Source organism: Rhea americana, unplaced genomic scaffold (genome assembly GCF_003343005.1).
Source record: "Rhea americana isolate MKP2758 unplaced genomic scaffold, rheAme1 scaffold_305, whole genome shotgun sequence".
Lineage (NCBI taxonomy): Eukaryota > Metazoa > Chordata > Aves > Rheiformes > Rheidae > Rhea > Rhea americana.
The window spans coordinates 195442-213423 of NW_028186430.1; the positions used below are offsets into that span (position 1 = coordinate 195442).

At 43.3% G+C, this 17982-nt stretch overlaps 1 protein-coding gene across 1 annotated transcript; it reads right to left on the reverse strand.

Annotated features, from left to right (window-relative positions):
- Positions 1 to 8489: 8489 nt before the first annotated feature.
- Positions 8490 to 15255, reverse strand: LOC146593097 (interleukin-9 receptor-like). The gene is made up of 8 exons (XM_085309879.1): positions 15177 to 15255; positions 14300 to 14408; positions 12903 to 13096; positions 12071 to 12207; positions 11560 to 11734; positions 11149 to 11263; positions 10002 to 10086; positions 8490 to 9041 (listed from the first exon to the last, which is right to left on the reverse strand). The coding sequence occupies exons 1-8, from the start codon at positions 15253 to 15255 to the stop codon at positions 8490 to 8492; spliced, it is 1446 nt and encodes a 481-aa protein (XP_085166005.1).
- Positions 15256 to 17982: the final 2727 nt, after the last annotated feature.

Genomic DNA, 17982 nt, shown 5'->3' on the forward strand with positions numbered 1-17982 from the left:
GGAGGATGTTATGGGAGACAGTGTCAAAAGCCTTGCTGAAGTCAAAGTACACAACGTCCACTGATCTCCCCTCATCTACCCAGCCAGTCATTCCATCAGAGAAGGCGATCAGATTGGTTAAGCAGGAGTTGCCCTTGGTGGATCCATGCTGACTACTCCTGATCACCTTCTTTTCCTCCATACGTCTGGAGATGACATCCAGAAGGAGCTGTTCCATCACCTTTCCAGGGATGGAGGCGAGGCTGACTGGCGTGTAGTTGCCTGGGTCCTCCTTCTTGCCCTTCTTGAAGACTGGAGTGACACTGGCTTTCTTCCAGTCCTCAGGCACCTCTCCAGTTCTCCAGGACCTTTCAAAGGTGATGGAGAGCGGCCTGGCAACAACATCCGCCAGCTCCCTCAGTACCCGTGGGTGCATCCCATCCGGGCCCATGCATTTGTGGATGTCTAACCTGCCCAGAAGGTCTCTAATCCTGTCCTCCTCGACCAAAGGAAAGTCTTCCCTTCTCTGGACTTTCTCCCTCACGTCCACGCTCTGGGATTCCTGGGGGCTGCCRTTAGCAGTGAAGACTGAAGCAAAGAAGGCATTCAGTAATTCTGCCTTCTCTGTATCCCCTGTCACCAGGGCCCCCGCCCCATTCAGTAGTGGGCCCACATTTTCCCTAGTCCTCCTCTTGCTGCTGATGTATTTGAAGAAGCCCTTCCTGTTGTCCTTGACATCCCTTGCCAGTCTCAATTCCAGCTGGGCCTTAGCCTTCCTCGCCGCATCTCTACGTACTCTGACTGCATTCCTATAATTCTGCCAAGTAGCCTGTCCCCTCTTCCACATTCTGTGCATTTTCTTTTTCTGCCTGAATTTTGCCAAGAGCTCCTTGCTCACCCATGCAGGTCTCCTGYCCCTTATGCTGCACTTCTTGCTCATAGGGATGCATCGCTCTTGAGCCTGGAGGAAGTGATGTTTGAATACTAGTCAGTATTCAGCATTGATGTTTTCCCTAAAGTCTTTACTTTTCACGATTCCAGTTTATTAGCAACATTTTTAAAATAAGATAAATCTTTAACCCAGCCTTTCTTGATATGAGGAGCTTCTTTTGCCTACTGCCCACTCTGCAAGACTTTTTACATCCTCAGCACTAATGCTCTGAGAAATGGCTTTGTCATTTTTCCAAGGATCAGCTATATCTTCAAGTGCAAATATATTCTTCCACAATGCTGGGTGCTCACTTCTATCTGTCAGAGGACCTCTAAATTGAGTCAGTGGTGGCCTTAGGCCACCCGTGGTGGCCTTAGGCATGCTTAACCCAATGCTCCTGTAAAAATGCCACTTTAATATTTGACAACTGCAGATCATTTTTGCTAGCGTGCTTTTACTGAGCACTTGATGTGTGCATTTGTCTTTCGTAATGCAAGGTCCAGAAGCTGTGGTGGTCATGCTAACAATGCAATCTAACTACTACTTTTCAAATGTAGTTTTATTTTCTTTTAAGTAACAAACTTTGGAAAATAAGAAGCAGTGTGCAGCAATCCATATTAAGAGAATTAAACCAGGAAGCTAATTCTCTGCAAAACACAGGAAAGAAATGAAATCAACAGAAGTAATAGCAGTAGTATAAATATAATTTAAACACAGATGTAACTGATTTAATCTTCACCTTTAACAGTAACATAAAAGAGTGATCTTTTATACTTGTAAAAAGTAGAGAATTAAGTTAGGTATCTCCAAATTATCTTTCATTTTCTGTCTGTAGAGAGCCTATTTCTAGGATAATTTAAATTGTACTCCTATGGTCCACCATTGTCAGTCTAGAGAATTACTATGGTTTTATGATTATTCAAGGAGAGACAGTAAAGTATGTCTCTCCCTTACTGAAAAAAAAAGAAACAAAGGAAGAAAGAAGATGTTGCAGCATCAATTAATGTCAAGACAATGGGTGACCAGACTTGTTTAAATACACAGTATTCCAGAAAAGTATTAGTATATAAACTCCTAGAGTAAATAATGCCCCGTGGAGGATGGCTTGCTGCAGCGTTGGGAGAGAGGTGCTGCTCTGCCAGATGCTTGTCACCACAAAGATGAATTTTTAGGAACCACGTGCAGCTTTGGTGACAGACACACAGATACCAAACTGGGGCGGGGGGGGGGATGCAGAAGTCATTTAGCAGCTCAGACCAGCAAGAGCATTTTAGAAGGGCCTGTGGGAAGGTCACTTGCAGCAGCTGCAAGGAAAGGAGCCCGTGCAGCAGAGGGCAGTGACACACTGCAGGACATCAAGCTGCGGCGAGCACGGCCGCGGTGCCCGTGAGCATGGGTGCATGCATGCCTGTGTCTGTGTGCACATGCCTGTGTCTGTGTGTGCGTGTGTGCTTGGGTCTGTTCATATTTGTTGGCGTGTGTGTGCGTGCATGTGTGTATATGTGTGTATACTCGTGTGTACATGTGTGTTCGCATGGGTGCATCTGTATGGTCATGCCTGTACATGCGTGTGTGTGCATGTATGCTCGTGTGTGTGCACACATGTGTACCTAAATGCGTGTGCAGGCATGGATGCACATGCACGTTTGTGTGCATGCATGTGCATGGACATGTGTGCACAGCTCATGCAGTGTGTGTGCGCAGGTACATGCATGGCTGCACACCACCAGTCCCTTGCCCAGCAGGGTGCAGCCCCGCAGTGGCCATGTGTGGGACAGAGCCTGGTGCTGGCAGCAGCGCAGGAGCTGGGTACATGCTGGAGAGCGGCTTCCTGCGGTGCAGGGATAGGCCAGCAGACACAGCCCTGAGCATCTGAGGGGCTTCTGTTACAAAGAGGAGCTGTTGAGGCTGCTGCTGAAGGCTGCTGGTGCAGGCAGGATCTTGACACCAAGCGGATCTGCACCAGGCAGTCCTCTTCCTTGAGCAATGTACTGCTGTGCTCTCAGTCACATCTCCAAATCTCGTGGCTTCAGAAAGCATTTCTACAACTGACTGTCCAGATACAAAATACGATATTAGACCAGGGAGATAAGTTATTTTTCAATAGACAGTTTGCAAATGCAAAGAGTGATGTTGCTGTAATGGGAAAACTTTGACTGCAACAAACATGGTAAGTCCCGAGACAGACATTTAAACAAAACCGGGGCTTTCCCCAGTTCACATGCACATGCTCCGCCCCAATCAGCCTGTGACTTCCATGGCTCCAGACAGCTTCAGCTGCAGAAATACTGGAGCACTGACCGCGTGTTTGCTCAGAGCTAGCCCAAGATTTCTCAGCCAGGGACAAACGCATTCCATCCTCTCCCTCCCACAGCATGCTGATGAGATAACTGACTTTATTCTTATCTTCAGCACACACAAAGTTCACTTTGATTGTAACAGTAGCATAGGTTTTGGGTATTAAGGTAAGGGTCAGTCATGTGAGGGATTAGTAGTCTTTAAATGGCATATATGATCTTCGACTGTATAAAGAAGAAACTGGCATTAGGAATTGAAAGGTTGATTACCTGTGTGCTTGCGCCCAGTGCAGGTCCTACTGCCAAAGAACAGGTGCTAGGCACACCTGCGGGCTGCTGGAAACTGCTGCCGCTCTATGAAGATGGGCCACCAGTTCCGTACGTAGCAATCAGATGAATGTGCTCACTCATTTATATAAAAGCATTCATAACTTTTCTTTTGTACTCTGAATCTCATTCTGATGACATCTGTTGCTTGTCTTTTTTTTTTTTTTTTTTTTTTTTTTTTTTTTTTTTTTTTTTTTTTTTTTTTTTTTTTTTTGTATAGAAGTATATTGCATAAATGTCCTCACCTAATTGCACACCCTGATGCCCAGGTTCCTTTTCTGAAAGGATGCTTTAGTTAAACCTGTCTGTAGCACAGCTTGTTCAGCATATGGCAGGCTGTGTTAGATAAAACAAAAGGCAAATTAAATTGTTACTTCAGTTGAGACTGTAAAAACTGTTTCTTTTGCACTCAGGCACTGCAATGTTAGTGCGACATGAGCCAGTGTGGCACAGGGAGCCATGCAGCACAGGACCTGCTGCAGGGCCCAGCAAGTGCCATGTACTGCTGTGGGCACGCAGTGGCACACTCCCGCAYGCAAGGAGGAGAGGAAGAGCGTTGGTCAAATCAATCTGTTCCCCAACTCTAAAATGATAAGATTTGACACTGGTGTTCAGGATTTATGCCAGTTAAGTTGCTTTTTCATGAACATCAAGGAAGAAGCAATCCAAGTGCTGCAGTTCCACATTGGAAATTCATCCCTGACTAGGCTGTTGTTGAAMCAAGTTTGTTGAACAAATCTGTGTACATGCCCTTTTATAGCACAAAAAGCACAACCTTTCCAATTACCACCACCAGTACGGAAATCTGTATAACATCAAACGTTATGGTTCTCACTTTAAAACTAGTAGTTCAGATTTCTGTACTTGATTAGCATGTCTCTTTTCAGAATTGCTGCAGAGCCTCTACCAGGAACAGATCTATAGATTAGATTAAATTAGGGAAGATTAAACAGACTATTTTTAACTTGTAGCAATTTTATTGGCTGGAAGAAGGCAAGCACATATGAGCATGTGGATGGCCACAGCTGAAAGAGGACAGGCTTTGGGGAGGGAGGCTGTGGGGTGCCCGAAGCAGGGTAAGGAGGTGGGAGCAGAGCAATGCTGGCATGGAGCTGCAGCGGGCAGCCCGTGGGCGCTGGTCCGAGTCTTAACAGCATTTGCCATCCTGTGCCAATATAACGATGACATTAAAAAAAAAAAAGAAAAAAAAATTAAAACAGAAAGTTTGTTTCTCTTGTCTCCGGAATTATTCCCTTCCATCTGCTTATTTAATTGAGATAAGATTAATGGCTTCATTGGCCTATTTCTCAGCCATTGGCTAACAGCCATCATAAGAAAAAAGAATTGCTTGTACAGGCTGGGCTTCTGCTTCCCTGCGCAGGAGTCTCCTGGTCAGCGATCTTGGGCCCTGAAGCTTCAACTGGATGCTGCAGGGAACGTCTGTGAGCATCCAACACCCGTAATTGATACTTGCCTTGTGCATCGATGCACGAGGCACTGCGCTGGGAAGAGAAGCCGTCCTACCCAAGAGGGCAGGGCCGGCGAGTGCTGCAACCCTGCGGTTATTAACGCCTTTGCTGTGCAGAGGTTGTGCCCCCAGCGCTGTGATACCTGCGCTGTTGAGAAACACATACTCCAATCACCTCATCACTGTTGGAAACGAGCAGGGATATAACTAAACAGCTGAGTGCCTGATGGAGATGCAGCTTCCATCATCCATGCTCGGGAACACGGTGTTGTTCTGTGTTTTGCAGAGGAATAATATATTTAGCAGAGCTACACATGCTGGAGCCCATGGGTTAGCTCACCAAGCTGGTCTCCCTTGGCTGTGAAATACATCTTTACCCAGGAGCTTTCTTCTCCCTTTCTCTGTTGATGGTGATAGCAGCATCACTAGTCTAACGCTTTGGTCTGCAGAACAGGGAAGGCACAATTCTTCCCTTGCCTACCTCTTCTAGGATGTTTTCAAACCAACTTTTGCTTTTTTTTCTGTTCAAATATTGATATAGCTGTTGGTTTCCAAACTATAGATAAATTACTCTTGAAAGTTCTTGGGCATTAACTTCTGGAGGGGAAAAAAAAAAAAAAAAAAACTTGCATGAATGCCTCTGCTTTATTCACCTCTGAATGACCACATAGTGTTAGATCTTTTCCTTTACTCAATTTAGCAGGTAAGAAAAAAATAAAACTAACAAGTAAAATCTTTGTCACACAATACTTTCAACTCATTAGTGGCTTACAAGCATGACTTAAATACCTTCTGAAGTTGTTTCCTATAGCAAAACTCAAGAGGAAGAAAAGAAAGGGAAAAAGACTAGCTGCTTTGTTCTGGTGTAAGCAATGCACTTAGCATTCCCAAGCAGTCTAAGACTTTGAAGGCTTGACCAGAACCTGCATTACATCTCTTACTAGATGAAAGTTCTCTATATTCCACTAGCTGGATGTATATCACACTTAAGCGCCCCCTGCATCCAAAAAACCTAGAACAGTTCAGAGAATCTGGGAGAAGCTATGAAACAGCATAGTTTGATCCTAGCACCAGTATCAGAAGTGATAAAGATGACAAACAAAGCAAATAGCCAGAATTTGAGTGCTTACGTACTTCTTCTCTATAAATTTTGTAGTTTTTCATTAGTAAACAGAAAGGAGGCTTTGATTTTTCCAATGACCTAACTGCAAAGCTTGCCTTTTTTTTCCCCAGCACCAACAGCTAACATTTTCTATGGCACCCTTTCTTCTTCACACTTTTCCTGTTTTGTAAGTAGCTCCATAAAAGTAGAAAAAAAAAAAGAAGAAAAAAAAGCAAAAGCTCAAAGTTGTTAAGAGTTTCACCTGGAGAACTGCTGATGGTGCAGTATCTCTTCAGCCCTTTTAACCATCAACCAGTTATCATCTTTAGACTCCGTTCTTGCACTCTTCTTATCCTGGTGTGAAGGATACAGGCTGCAGCACCTTTGACTTTTTAATTCTGTCAAGTAATTTCCCTGGTGCTTTCAGTCTCTCCATTTGCTTTTCCTTCTCTATTGCATTACTCCAGATCTTATGTTCTCCCTTTGCTGATCTGTTCTGCTGCACCTTGCTCCTGTATTTTAATGTAATTGTTCCCATTTTCCTTTTGCCAGTCTAGAATAGCTATTTTTTGTGTTTTCTCCTAGTTCAGGACACAGAGTACACAGATGTTCTGTGCAAGACTGATATTAAGTGAACAAGATTTTATGAAAGTGGTGCAGAAATTCTTCTATTCTGAAGACAGAATTAATTTGACAATTTCAGGAGCCATTCCTTCAATTCTGAAAAATTTGGCATACTACAATCAAAGCAGAATAGGAATATAAAAAGCCTGAAAGCACCCAGAACCTTCATACATATGGTGTTGCTTTACTGGTTTTCTTCTCCAGAGGAAGTTATAGCAACTGATAGTGACAATAGCATCAGATTTTTATCCTACCATTAAATTGTGGTAGGTATAGAAAGCACCCTTGAAGATTGTTTTCAGAATAAGATAAAAAACACAAAGGACCAGAACGGGATGTCTTCACATCAGAGAGAGGGCTAGAAAAGCCCTGTGTTTAGCACACTAAAAGCAGGTGGCTGCTGGTTCCTCCTAGAGCTGCGGCAGCAGCCGAGCTAGGAGGCTCCATTCCAACATCGCTTTGCTCCCAGATGGAGAAACAGCCTTATGCTTGAGCTGGTCAAGCTTGTTCCTTACTCAGGACTGAAGCCTTTCTCTGCATCAATGAAAGCRGTCCAAGTGCAAACTGGCCAGTCACCACAGAGACATGGAGTGCATTCCCAAAGAGGAGAGCATGAGTATGTGCAAGTGGATGTCTCTATGTGCCACTCAGCAGAGCTGCCCACGAGCACTGTGAGTGCAAATGCTACCTCTGCTGAGCCCTTTAGGTCAGGGAGGTGCAACTCCAGGAATCTGGAAAACCATGTATAGGGTTTCTTGTTTCTAAGGCAGAAAGTAAAACCCTGGAGATGAGGCTCCAGCTGGGACTGGCTGTACCTCTTGGGCAGATAGACAAAGCACTAGTCAATTCTGGAGAAATAAAGAAAAGCCTTGAAGAGGCAGTGAGCCTGTTCTGTGATTCTTTAGAACTCGTCTGTGCTATTCTTGTTTTTCACCTTTCTCCACTTTTATCAGATCAGCCCAGACATTAACTTTGGAATAAGATCTTGTTACGAGTCAAAGCAGCACATGGGGCTTCATTGCTGCAAACAAGAAGCCTCAGATATTCGCCTGAATAAAGAACAAAGCCCACTACCTGAATATCTTTAGATGTTGTAATTACAAATTCTGAGGAAATCAGAAGCCATTTAAAGTCAATGTCATATTAAGAAGTAAAATGTACCTTTAGCAAAAACAAAACAAAGACCACCAACAAGAATCATACATGGCTTTAAGAATAAAGTGGGATTTTAAATTATGGTTCAGCACATTGCAGATATTGCTACTCCTCTTTCCAGCAGGATACAATAACTGTTGGGTTAATCAGATTTGCAATGTGGCAAAGAACTATGTGCTGAGAGCAATGCAGCACTGCTCTGTCTCACAGGGAAATCTGACAAGCATCATCTTGTAGGGCAGGGAGAGGTACAGAATTCCAATAGCCTTTCCTGGGGGAAAACAGCACAGGTCTGCTGCTGCCTCACTAGACTAGGTGGGTGGTAGACTTCCGCTGTTGCCAGGACATTGGTGTGGGGAAGGGCACAGTCACATCTCTCCTGAGACTGCAGATGTTACTGTGGTCACGCCTTGCAACAGCAGGGATAGCATTTGCTGGCCAGAGGAGCTGGTTACAACCTACTTTTTAAGCTAAAATAATAATAATAATAAAACCTCTAGAAATAATACTTTTTTGAAATTGCCTGCACAGACTCCATTTAAGCCGTTTGGGGAGGTAGCGTGGAGAGGGGAGAGGACAGTGCACAGACCTTTGCAGCAGCATTCTTCAGAGAATATCATTCTCTTCATTCTGATGTTTGACCAGACCATTGCCTTCAGAGAGTTTCCGTAGTTCAGCAGGGATCAAAGCTCCTGTGGTGCCATTATCACACAAGGTGCAATAGTCACTACTGCTGAAAGACACATTTGCCATCTCCAAAGATTCCTGAAGCATAATGAAGTTGCCCTCTAGATGCTCTAAGTGAGAAGAATGAATCCTTTCCGTGTTAGGGCTATCAAGGTAGCTTTTAATTATTTCAGAGATTTTCCGATCAACTGCATCATCAGCATGGTTTTGTGCAAGCAACAATGCCAGCCTCACTTCTGTCTCTTCTGCTCTCACATACCTGCCAGGGACATACTGATGACTGGGACTAGAGGTAAATGCAAAATTTTCTTCTGTGGCAACCAGATTTGTGTTTTCCATAGATTTCAAGGAGATCTGAGAAATCACTTCTTGGGCACTTAGTCCAGAAACTCCATTGGCAGGCACTTTGTTTGGGTTGCTGGCCTCTTCTCCTCCGAGTTGGCCACAGGCCTCATCAGGTCCAACCCAGTCCTAGTGAAAGGATCAGTACATTCAGGACATTTGCTTAAAGGTAGAATTTGCAAAGTAAATCTTATTTCTGTGTGCCTTTGGCACAATACCCCAGAGGTTTAGTGCAAATCTACTGGGCAAAGTTAGAGTAAGAGCGTGAAGAATCTAGYTTCTATTTGTCCTGAGAGAAGATTTCACAACAGAAAAGTTTTCAGCCTTTCAGAATATACGGCAAGCTGCTCATATTGCTTTGGCTTTACAAAGACAGGGAGCACCTTCTGCAGTCAGTGTGGGTATCAGAAGGTAGTGGATGAGAGGCAAATGCTCTAGTGATGCTTCTTAGCTTTCGCTGTTTCTGTGAATTGGGTCTATTCTGACTTTTGCAGTTAAATTTAGAACTATTTTTTGGAGACAATCTCACAACAAGGGGAACAAGAACTGTCCATTCCAACATACCTTAGATATCAGGAAAGGACAGCAGGGAAACATACTGGAGAAAGGAGGCAATACTGATTTGCTACAAGGGAGAAGCTATCAGTTAAAGAGGAGACTGGGGCTTTCTCGATCTTGTTTCTTCCACCTAACAGACAAAATACCCAGCTCTCTGTGAAAGGGGAATTTGATTTAATAAACTAGAGTAAGTACCTTCCGCAAACTGTGCTTGGGTACCCTGTGTTATCTGGCTGAACAATGGGGAGGTTGAAAGCATTAGTTATTGATTCTATGTAGGAAGATCCTGTAGACAAATGCAGATAGTGGATGGATAAGGAACTGAAGGCGTTCTGTTTCTCTAGACAGCAGCTCTGCTGTATAGTCTGCATGTGAAGGCAGGAAACCAAGCGAGAAACAGTAAAATTCCAGAAAAAGCAGAGCCATATGTTGGAAACACTGCTCAAAAGCTAGAATGTCTAATCCTAGAGAAAAAAAATCCTCCCCTTGTGAACTAAGGGTCATAAGACAGAAATGAAATTTACTTCTTACCTTAAAATTCCCATTGTGCAAGTTATAGAGAGGCTGAAAGAAGGCAGCTGGTGTGGGAATGTTAAGACAAGAAAGGCTTTTTGCCCTGAAATAAGAAAACACCACTTTAAAAATCAAAAGCCAAACAAGTGTTCCATATTGTATCCCAATGATACAGTACACTGATTAGATGAAAGCCCCATATTTCTCTTGGAAAGACTGCAGTAGAAGCTGGTTTCACACAGCTCTGGACATCTAACAGGTATGCATTTGCATGACTGCCTCTTGTACATGTATTTAATGTTTCTAACTGTATGGGCAGTCTTCTCAAAGGTTTCTGAGGAAGTGGTACATGCTGCAGACTTAGTATTTCACTCATTACACGCACTGAGCTATTTATGCATTTGTTTAGCAACTTATTTGATCCAAAACATTGTTTCTGGCAGTGCTTTAAGAAGTGGTGGTTTCATTACGTTTAGATGGAGAAGTTCTGCCATACATTCTAGTCCCTTCACTAGAGGTTATCATGTGAACTCTCTTATTGTACGGACATCATGTGTTCTTTTTCTCTCGGGGCTATCTGTGTGTAGAACATAACAATACATGTTGAGGCAGAGGAGGAAGAGGAGGAGTGGGAGGTTAGCCTTTGGTATACTAGCATAAAAGATTGTATAAGACAATTGAATCAAAGCATTAGAGACACTTTTATTTGCATACTACTTGATCCCAGAACCTAAGAAAGAGAACCTGAGTCTGTGCAGTTTGCCTATTTCGGTATTTTACATACTGGCTATTGGCAGGTATATTACAAATAGTTTAACATCTACATCAATTTTACTACATTTATGGATTGCTGTTTACTTGTACTTTTAATTTACCTATGCAAAACTTCCATAGGTTTAAATTCCTTTAAGAGGCCGTAGCCTCAGCCTTGACCTTTGAGCTGAGTTTGGGTGGCAAGCACTTTGCTCTCCGTAATCACCAAACAGTGGGTTGTTAACTATCATCAGCTAAAGACCCCATCATGTCCCAAGATCTTCAAAAGAGCCTCAGAGTCTGTTAGAGTCTGTGCAGCAGAAGCAAGGAGCAAACTGGATATAAGAACACTTAGTTTACCTTCATTGGGCTATAAAAGTCAAGGGAAAGTTAATAAAAAACTATGATGTACCTTGAGGAAAGCTTGCAGTTCCAAAACACATAGAGTACAGTAACAAAACTCAGAGGAATGAACAAGAACTGAATGGTTCTGATATTAAAGAGCTTTTCTGACAGTTGTGGAATACCTAGGGAAAAGAATCATCACAAAAACAAATTGTAAAAAAANAAAAAAAAAAAAAAAAAAAAAAAAAAAAAAAAAAAAAAAAAAAAAAAAACAGAAGTCAAGATAGGTCCCTAAACAACCAAAGTGAATGAAACAGGCTACTAAAATCTTGAAAGTGATTTGATTATAAAAACTTGAAGGAAGCTGGTTCCTAATTTAAAAAGCTTTATCTTCTTAGTATCTTTCTCCCCAGTTTTTAACGATTAATTTGGACATGGTAAGACATGAAGTAAGGTTAAAAAACAGCATTCTTTGTACCTGCTCTTTGAAACAGTGTTGTCTGGCTCCACTCACTCCACTGACTATGGTAAGAACGCTCATTTTCAGAAACTTTGCAGCGAACTCTTGCAATGTAAATGATGCCACTGAGAAACTCTGTGGCTTCAATTTCTATCTGTGGCAGTGAACTAGTAGGTGTTTTGTTTGATGCAATCTGTGAATTGTTACAGAAGAATTTCTATTAGCAAGGCTGAGCAAAGTGTTGGTCTTTGAGTAACTATGTGTTTTCTCCACCCCCCCCCAAACCGCCTGTTCTAGGATGCAAGAAGAGGGCCTGGATGGTGACAGGATGGCTTCTGAATGTAGAGTTAAAGAGGGAAAGATTTATTGATCTTCAGTATTGATGTTTTTGTATAAAATCCTTCAATCTTGATGTGGTAAGTCAGAGCAGCCAGCTCAAAGCAACCAGCTGCAAGAAGGCCTTGAGCTGAGCAGCAAAGGCTTTGGACCCATTGAGCAAGGCAGATCAGTGTGTGGCTCATCCAGTTACCTCCCAGGATGTGCTGTGCTCCTTATACTGCAACTCATATTGAAGAATTTCAGTGAGGTACCATGGCACACTCCACCATATCTGACACTTGCTGGCAGTGATGTTGGCCTGGAGGTTTGAAGGTGGATCAAGCTTTACTGCGAATAGAAAGGTGTATTATTCACAATATTTTGGACTGGAACAGAACAGAAGGATGTACGTGTTCCTAGGCTGACTGAAATTCTGGAAGATAAACCTGGCTTTAAGCAGCAATACTGAAACCAGCAGCAGACCACCTAAGTTTGCAGGGTAGGTCAGAACAGCCACAGAACTGACATAAATTAATGATAACTCTCATAACCCCTGGGGATAGCCCTGCAAGCACAGAACCACTCTGGATGTCACATTCTGCTCTTCCAGCTTACAGCTAGCACAGACAGTCTGAGATTTCAAATACTAGAGCATTCATCTGGAGTACTAAGCCATGGGACTTTGGACCAGGTCCATGACCTCATTTCTTAGGAAAAAGCAAGCACAGAGGCACTCCAGCTGCGCATAGGAGAAGACTAATCATAACTCATGGCACAAATGCACTGGATGCAGGCAAGTATCCCTGAAAGCTGATTTAAATTCAGCCTTCTCTGAAGTCCTAGAGAGGGCAGAATGGAGACATGCTGGGACTGTATCCTTAGTGGCAAAGCCTGGCAGCACACTTTTCCATGGATGGGTGGGCTGGATGGTTTCCATTATTTTCACTTGTAGTGTTTGAGACATCCTTTTCCAGTGATTATTTCAGACTCATTGCAAAGGAGCTATGCAGACACTCTCCCCTGCTGCCCTGGCTCATACTTACTGTGCTCGCGGGGGCTGTACTCTGGAAAGGTAACGTACGTGTGATTGCTCCCAAAGAAGTTGCCTTGGAGGAAGACCCTGTAACCATCCGTTTCCAAGATCTGGCTGGCTAAGCGGACTGTGCAGTGGTATTGATTCTGCACGCTCTCTCTGGCAGTCAGTTTGCAGCTGGCATTTTTGCCCTTTGACCAGAGGCTAGAAAAACAAAAGGGCTGAAAGTTTCTGTTGTCATATGATTAATTTATGAAAGATGGGTGGCAGTTCAGCAGAGCACCAGATTGAAGAAGAGCATGAGCAGACAGCAGTGAAAGCAGCACCAGGGCTGGTGACAGCAGGGCTGAAGGAGCTGGCAGACACACAGCCTCCCGCCGTGCAGAGCCCTGTGCTGCTCAGGGCTCACACTGGAGGGCTGGACAAGCAGCTGACAGCAGGGTAGGAGTTACCAATGCAAAGCATGCAGCAAGCAAGATGCACATTAAAAATCTGTTTTGCTATGAACAAACCAGAACTAACAGCAAAAAATGTCTGAGTCCAGTTTGTTTTCTATATTCACAAGCTTCAGCATGGCAGAGCAAGACAAATGACAGAATCAAAGCATCATTTTGGGGAAGTATCTACAAAGAACAATCTTAATACCAAACCATCTAGTGTAATTCCTTACTAGCAAATTATTCGTTTTGCATGTTACCTCACAACAAACTGGTATACCATAACTTATCAGCTTGACATCATTTTATATATTTACAATCCAATGTCAATAAGTTATCATGCTGTTTTTCACTTAACCATACTATAACACAGGAGGCATCTAATGTCATAGTGGCATACCTTCATGTAATAGTCATTAGCTGTCTGCAGTGACGACAATTTCATTATATAATTAATCATAAGGCTTATCATCCTACCACCCAGCAAGCTATTCACCAGATTTCTTTTGTTAAAGTTATTTGCATAACATTGTATTCTAATACTGCTATTAAAGCTTACAATTTACCAGGCTTTCAAAATCTATTTATTTAAACTAATTTAGATTAAACTACTAAGAGTTTAATTTATAGGCAGCAAGGCTGGGAGTGATTCCAAGAGGCGACTAGGCAGCCGTGTGCAGGCCGGATGCTGGTAGTCCCCGGACAGGAGGGCTGCTCGCACAGGAGTCTGTTGTCCAAAGGACACTGGCTGCAGGACTGCCCCAGCCTGCACAGCTCCCCATGGCATGTGCTGCGAGCCCATGGCACTGGACCTCTGCTACACAGGGCAAGGGGCAGCCGGTCTCACTCTTACCACAGGGCTCGGCTGTGGCAGAGCAAAGCCCGCACATGGCCTGGACCATCCTTGCTACCGTGCAGTCCTGCCCGTGTCAGGGCAGGCACAGGGGCAGCACTTGCGTACAGCTCTTACTTTGTGAAGTGCAAGTGGAAGGGTCCCTTGCCCACAGGCTCCTCCACCTCCCATGTGCAGCTCACGGTGTTCATGTAGTTATTCAGGCAGCTCAGGCTGCCGGGGAGCTCTGCAGAAGAAGGAGACCACAGCTGCATTCTTTCATCACCCAATGAGAACTCTCTTTGTCTCCCAAGCATAGGGTAGAAAGTATGGTTTGCTAGCATTTCCTTTACTGATGCCTCATCTATTCTTCCTCACGATAGTCTTCCTTTCTTGTACTGCACTTCACTGCATGAAATGAGTCTAAGATCTTAGGGCAGGGACCTTGAGCCATGGCTATGTTTTTTCAGCTGCCCAGCTTGTCCTGGAAGCAAGGAATACCGGTACATCCTCAGTTCTCCCAGCATGGCATTGCCAGGAGCTGCACCAGCTCCTAGTGCCGTTGAACAGCTAGTCACAAGATATCAAATTGCATTCTTTAGGGAGTGTATATGAAAATGAGAGCATGCATAGAATCATAGAATCAGTAAGGTTGGAAGGGACCTCTGGAGATCATTTAGTCCAACCTCCCTGCTCAGCAGGGTCACCTACAGCATGTTAGACAGGGTTGCATCCAGGTGGGCCTTGAATATCTCCAGAGAAGGAGACTCCACCACATCTCTGGACAACCTGTTCCAGTGCTCTGTCACTCTCACAGTGAAGAAATTCCCCCTCACGTTCAGGCAGAACTTCCCGTGGTTCAGTTTCATCCTGTGTGACAGGACAAGAGGCAATGGGCTAACTGAAAAGAGTTTGTCCCCGTCCCCTTGACAYGCTCCCTTCAGGTACTTATACACATTGATAAGATCCATGTGCATCTTCTCCAAGTATGCACCCATTCCAGATCTCCTCTTACCTCTCCCTCTTCCTCCACCAAAGAGCACCATAGCAATAATAGGCAGCTGGATGCCCAACAGCTGCTCATCCCGGCCCATTCCAAATGGTATCTAGAACACAACAATTGTTAGAAGCAGTTTTGTCAGTATTTGTGCCAGCAGGTTGAAACTTCAGCTACATGCTGCTGCCATGCCTGATACAAGCTGGCCTTGGCTTGGAGGGACAGGACACTAACTCAGCTTTGTCATTTCTTCTATAGGAAGTGTTCTTTTCATTGCAATAAATGCACTTTGCACAGAAATCTAAAGCACTAGCCAGCAGAAAGGAGGTACTTAATTTTTGCTGTCTGCTCAGTAATTTTTCCATCTTTCCTCCCTCACTGCATTCTTTGGAGTTTGCTACATGAGAGCCTGTTCTCACAGTGGGTCAGAACAAGGGCTCATGTGTCCCTTTTCTGACAGTAGCCAAAAGCAAAAGGCTTAGCAGCAAACGTAGTAAGAGAGGAAGCATACATAATCTTCTCCAAGAATCTTCTCATGCTCCAGCTGTTTGCAATTCAGGTGCCTCCTGGAAGAAATGCTTTCTACGTATTCAGAGTTACAGTGGATTTTTCACTCATGAGCTTCTCCATTAGCAGTAGTCACCTGCTGAAAGCTATCTACAGTGAAAACACTCTTGTCTGCCTTTAATAGCAGATTTTTCTTCTTGAGGGAACTGAGTAATTGGCTTCCTGACCCCTCTCTGCTCTCTTTGCTAGAGGAATGTCTGCTTGATCTGTTGGTGTGACAAATTTCTTTTGATGAGCCTTTCTTCAAGTCACCTGGAGTTGCCCTGAGCTAGCATAAAAGGGTATGAGGTCAGGAACAGAAGCTGAGACAGAAGTGGATGTTGCAGCCTACAGACTTTTGTTTGTTTGTTTTAGAAATTTTCCCATTTTGTATCTGAACAAAACCAAGACCTGTCATGATTCTCTCACATGCACATAGTCAAGAAGCCACAATTCCAGGAAGGTAATGTACTGACCGTTTTGCTTATCTGTAGCATCAGAATTCTGAGATTCCTCTCCCTCTGAATAAGCATTTAGTTACCCTAAAAGAAAACTTCAAAAGGTAGAAACAGAGAGAACAGCTGATGCCCTGCTGGTCAAAACACTCATCTGGGATGGAGAATCCCCAGAACCAAGTCATTACCCCAAAGGGGAATATATAGAGATTTGCAATTTATCTTCTGTAATACAGAAGACTTTCTGTCTACAAGGTTATGCTGTGCTTCCTCTCTTAAAAAGTCTCCTCTGAATTTTTCTGATGAACTTTGCATTTCAAAATGATACTTTTCTAAACAAGTTTCTGATTTGATGATTTCCAGCAAAGAGAAGTCTAATACAAAAAATCCTGACCTGATCTACTCAGTAACATAYGCCATTTTTGTAAGATTAAGTTTTGCAAGCCTCAAGCTTGCAATACTTGACATTACACCCTCACACTGGAAACAAGGCCAGCACCTGGTGCAGGTGGTGGTCTAGTCCAAGGAGCCCATGACATAGCCTGGAGCCCAGAAAACATACTGGACTGAGACCACTAATGAGTTTAAACAAAAAACAATTCTTTTGAAAACTCAGTGAAGATTGAAGGAAAGCTGTTTTTTGCATTGCATGGACTCAGCATAGACACTGAGCTGAGCTCTGGGGCYGGGTAACAAGACACTAAGTGTTGTGCCTTGGAAAAGCTTGGCTTGTTTATGGGGGGAACRCAACCCACTCCTCTCCTCCTGTCACGCTCCTTCTCCCTCCAAATACTGCAAGGGGCTCTCATCACTCTTTAGGAACCAGCTGAAGAAAAAGGAGAGATAAGCATCAGGACCAAGTACAGTGTTAGCACAAGAACAAACAGGTATGGCCTGGCCATAGAATAAGAATATGTTTCTAACCAACATAGATGGTCTGGAACAGTCTTGAATAGGCAGGAGTGAAAACACGCTTACTTTTATCAAGCAGCGTTGTTTTTGATCATTRGGATGCTTTTGTTGACAGCATTATATGATGTGATGGCTACAGTAGCAGGAGCTGGGCTCCATAACCAGAAAAATATTTCCAGTCCCAGATTTCACACATTTAAGCAGTAGCACCCATATATCAACCTCTTTCCTGTAATTATGCTTACTAATAGTATTCCTCCTCTGAATTAGATGGTAAAATAATGTTTCACAAACTAATCAAAATAAAAAAGAATCTTTCTGGCTTTCAGTTCACTGCCTCTTCATTTATATGGTTTTGGTAAATATCCTGTTTTGCTGCAGAACTTATTCCGAGTGGGGGCTGTAGAGAGGAAGTGTCACCGTTAGCTGATTTTAGCTGAGAGAGGCTGGGAGTCATGAAGTATCTCCTGCTTATCATTCTAATCAGAGTTGCTAACGATCCTTGTGATAAATACAGTAAGACTGACTAAATATGAAATTGAGAGAGCTGCTTAAGTACATGCACAAGTAGAATTATACACGTGCTTACAGGAACTTGCTGGGGCACACAAACAAACATAGGTCAAGTTAACTAAAAACAGGACAATATTTCCTGGTCATGTTACTAATCTGATAACCCCATAAAGAAAGCTCTTTGTGACACAACCCTTTGATCTATATTAATTAATAGAACTGTTATTGCAGCTACAGGAGGCACTGGTAATACCATTATTATTTTCTGTCTTTGTTGGGATTCATACTTAAAAAAAAAAAAGGTTGATGAAGAGCTAAAAACAGTACGGAAAAGGGTTATAAGAAGAATAGTTTAAGTCTGAATAACCTGTCTTGGAAATGAACAGCTAGAAAAACTC

What these genes read in the sequence shown, in the direction of transcription:
- LOC146593097 (XM_085309879.1), bottom strand. Translation starts at nt 15,255, where the DNA reads ATGGGCCGGGATGAGCAGCTGTTGGGCATCCAGCTGCCTATTATTGCT. An exon ending in GTACAGCCCCCGCGAGCACA is followed by an intron (nt 12,208 to 12,902) that starts GTAAGTATGAGC and finishes TTCTATTCGCAG; the next exon opens with TAAAGCTTGATCCACCTTCA. An exon ending in AACACTGTTTCAAAGAGCAG is followed by an intron (nt 11,264 to 11,559) that starts GTACAAAGAATG and finishes TCTTTTCCCTAG; the next exon opens with GTATTCCACAACTGTCAGAA.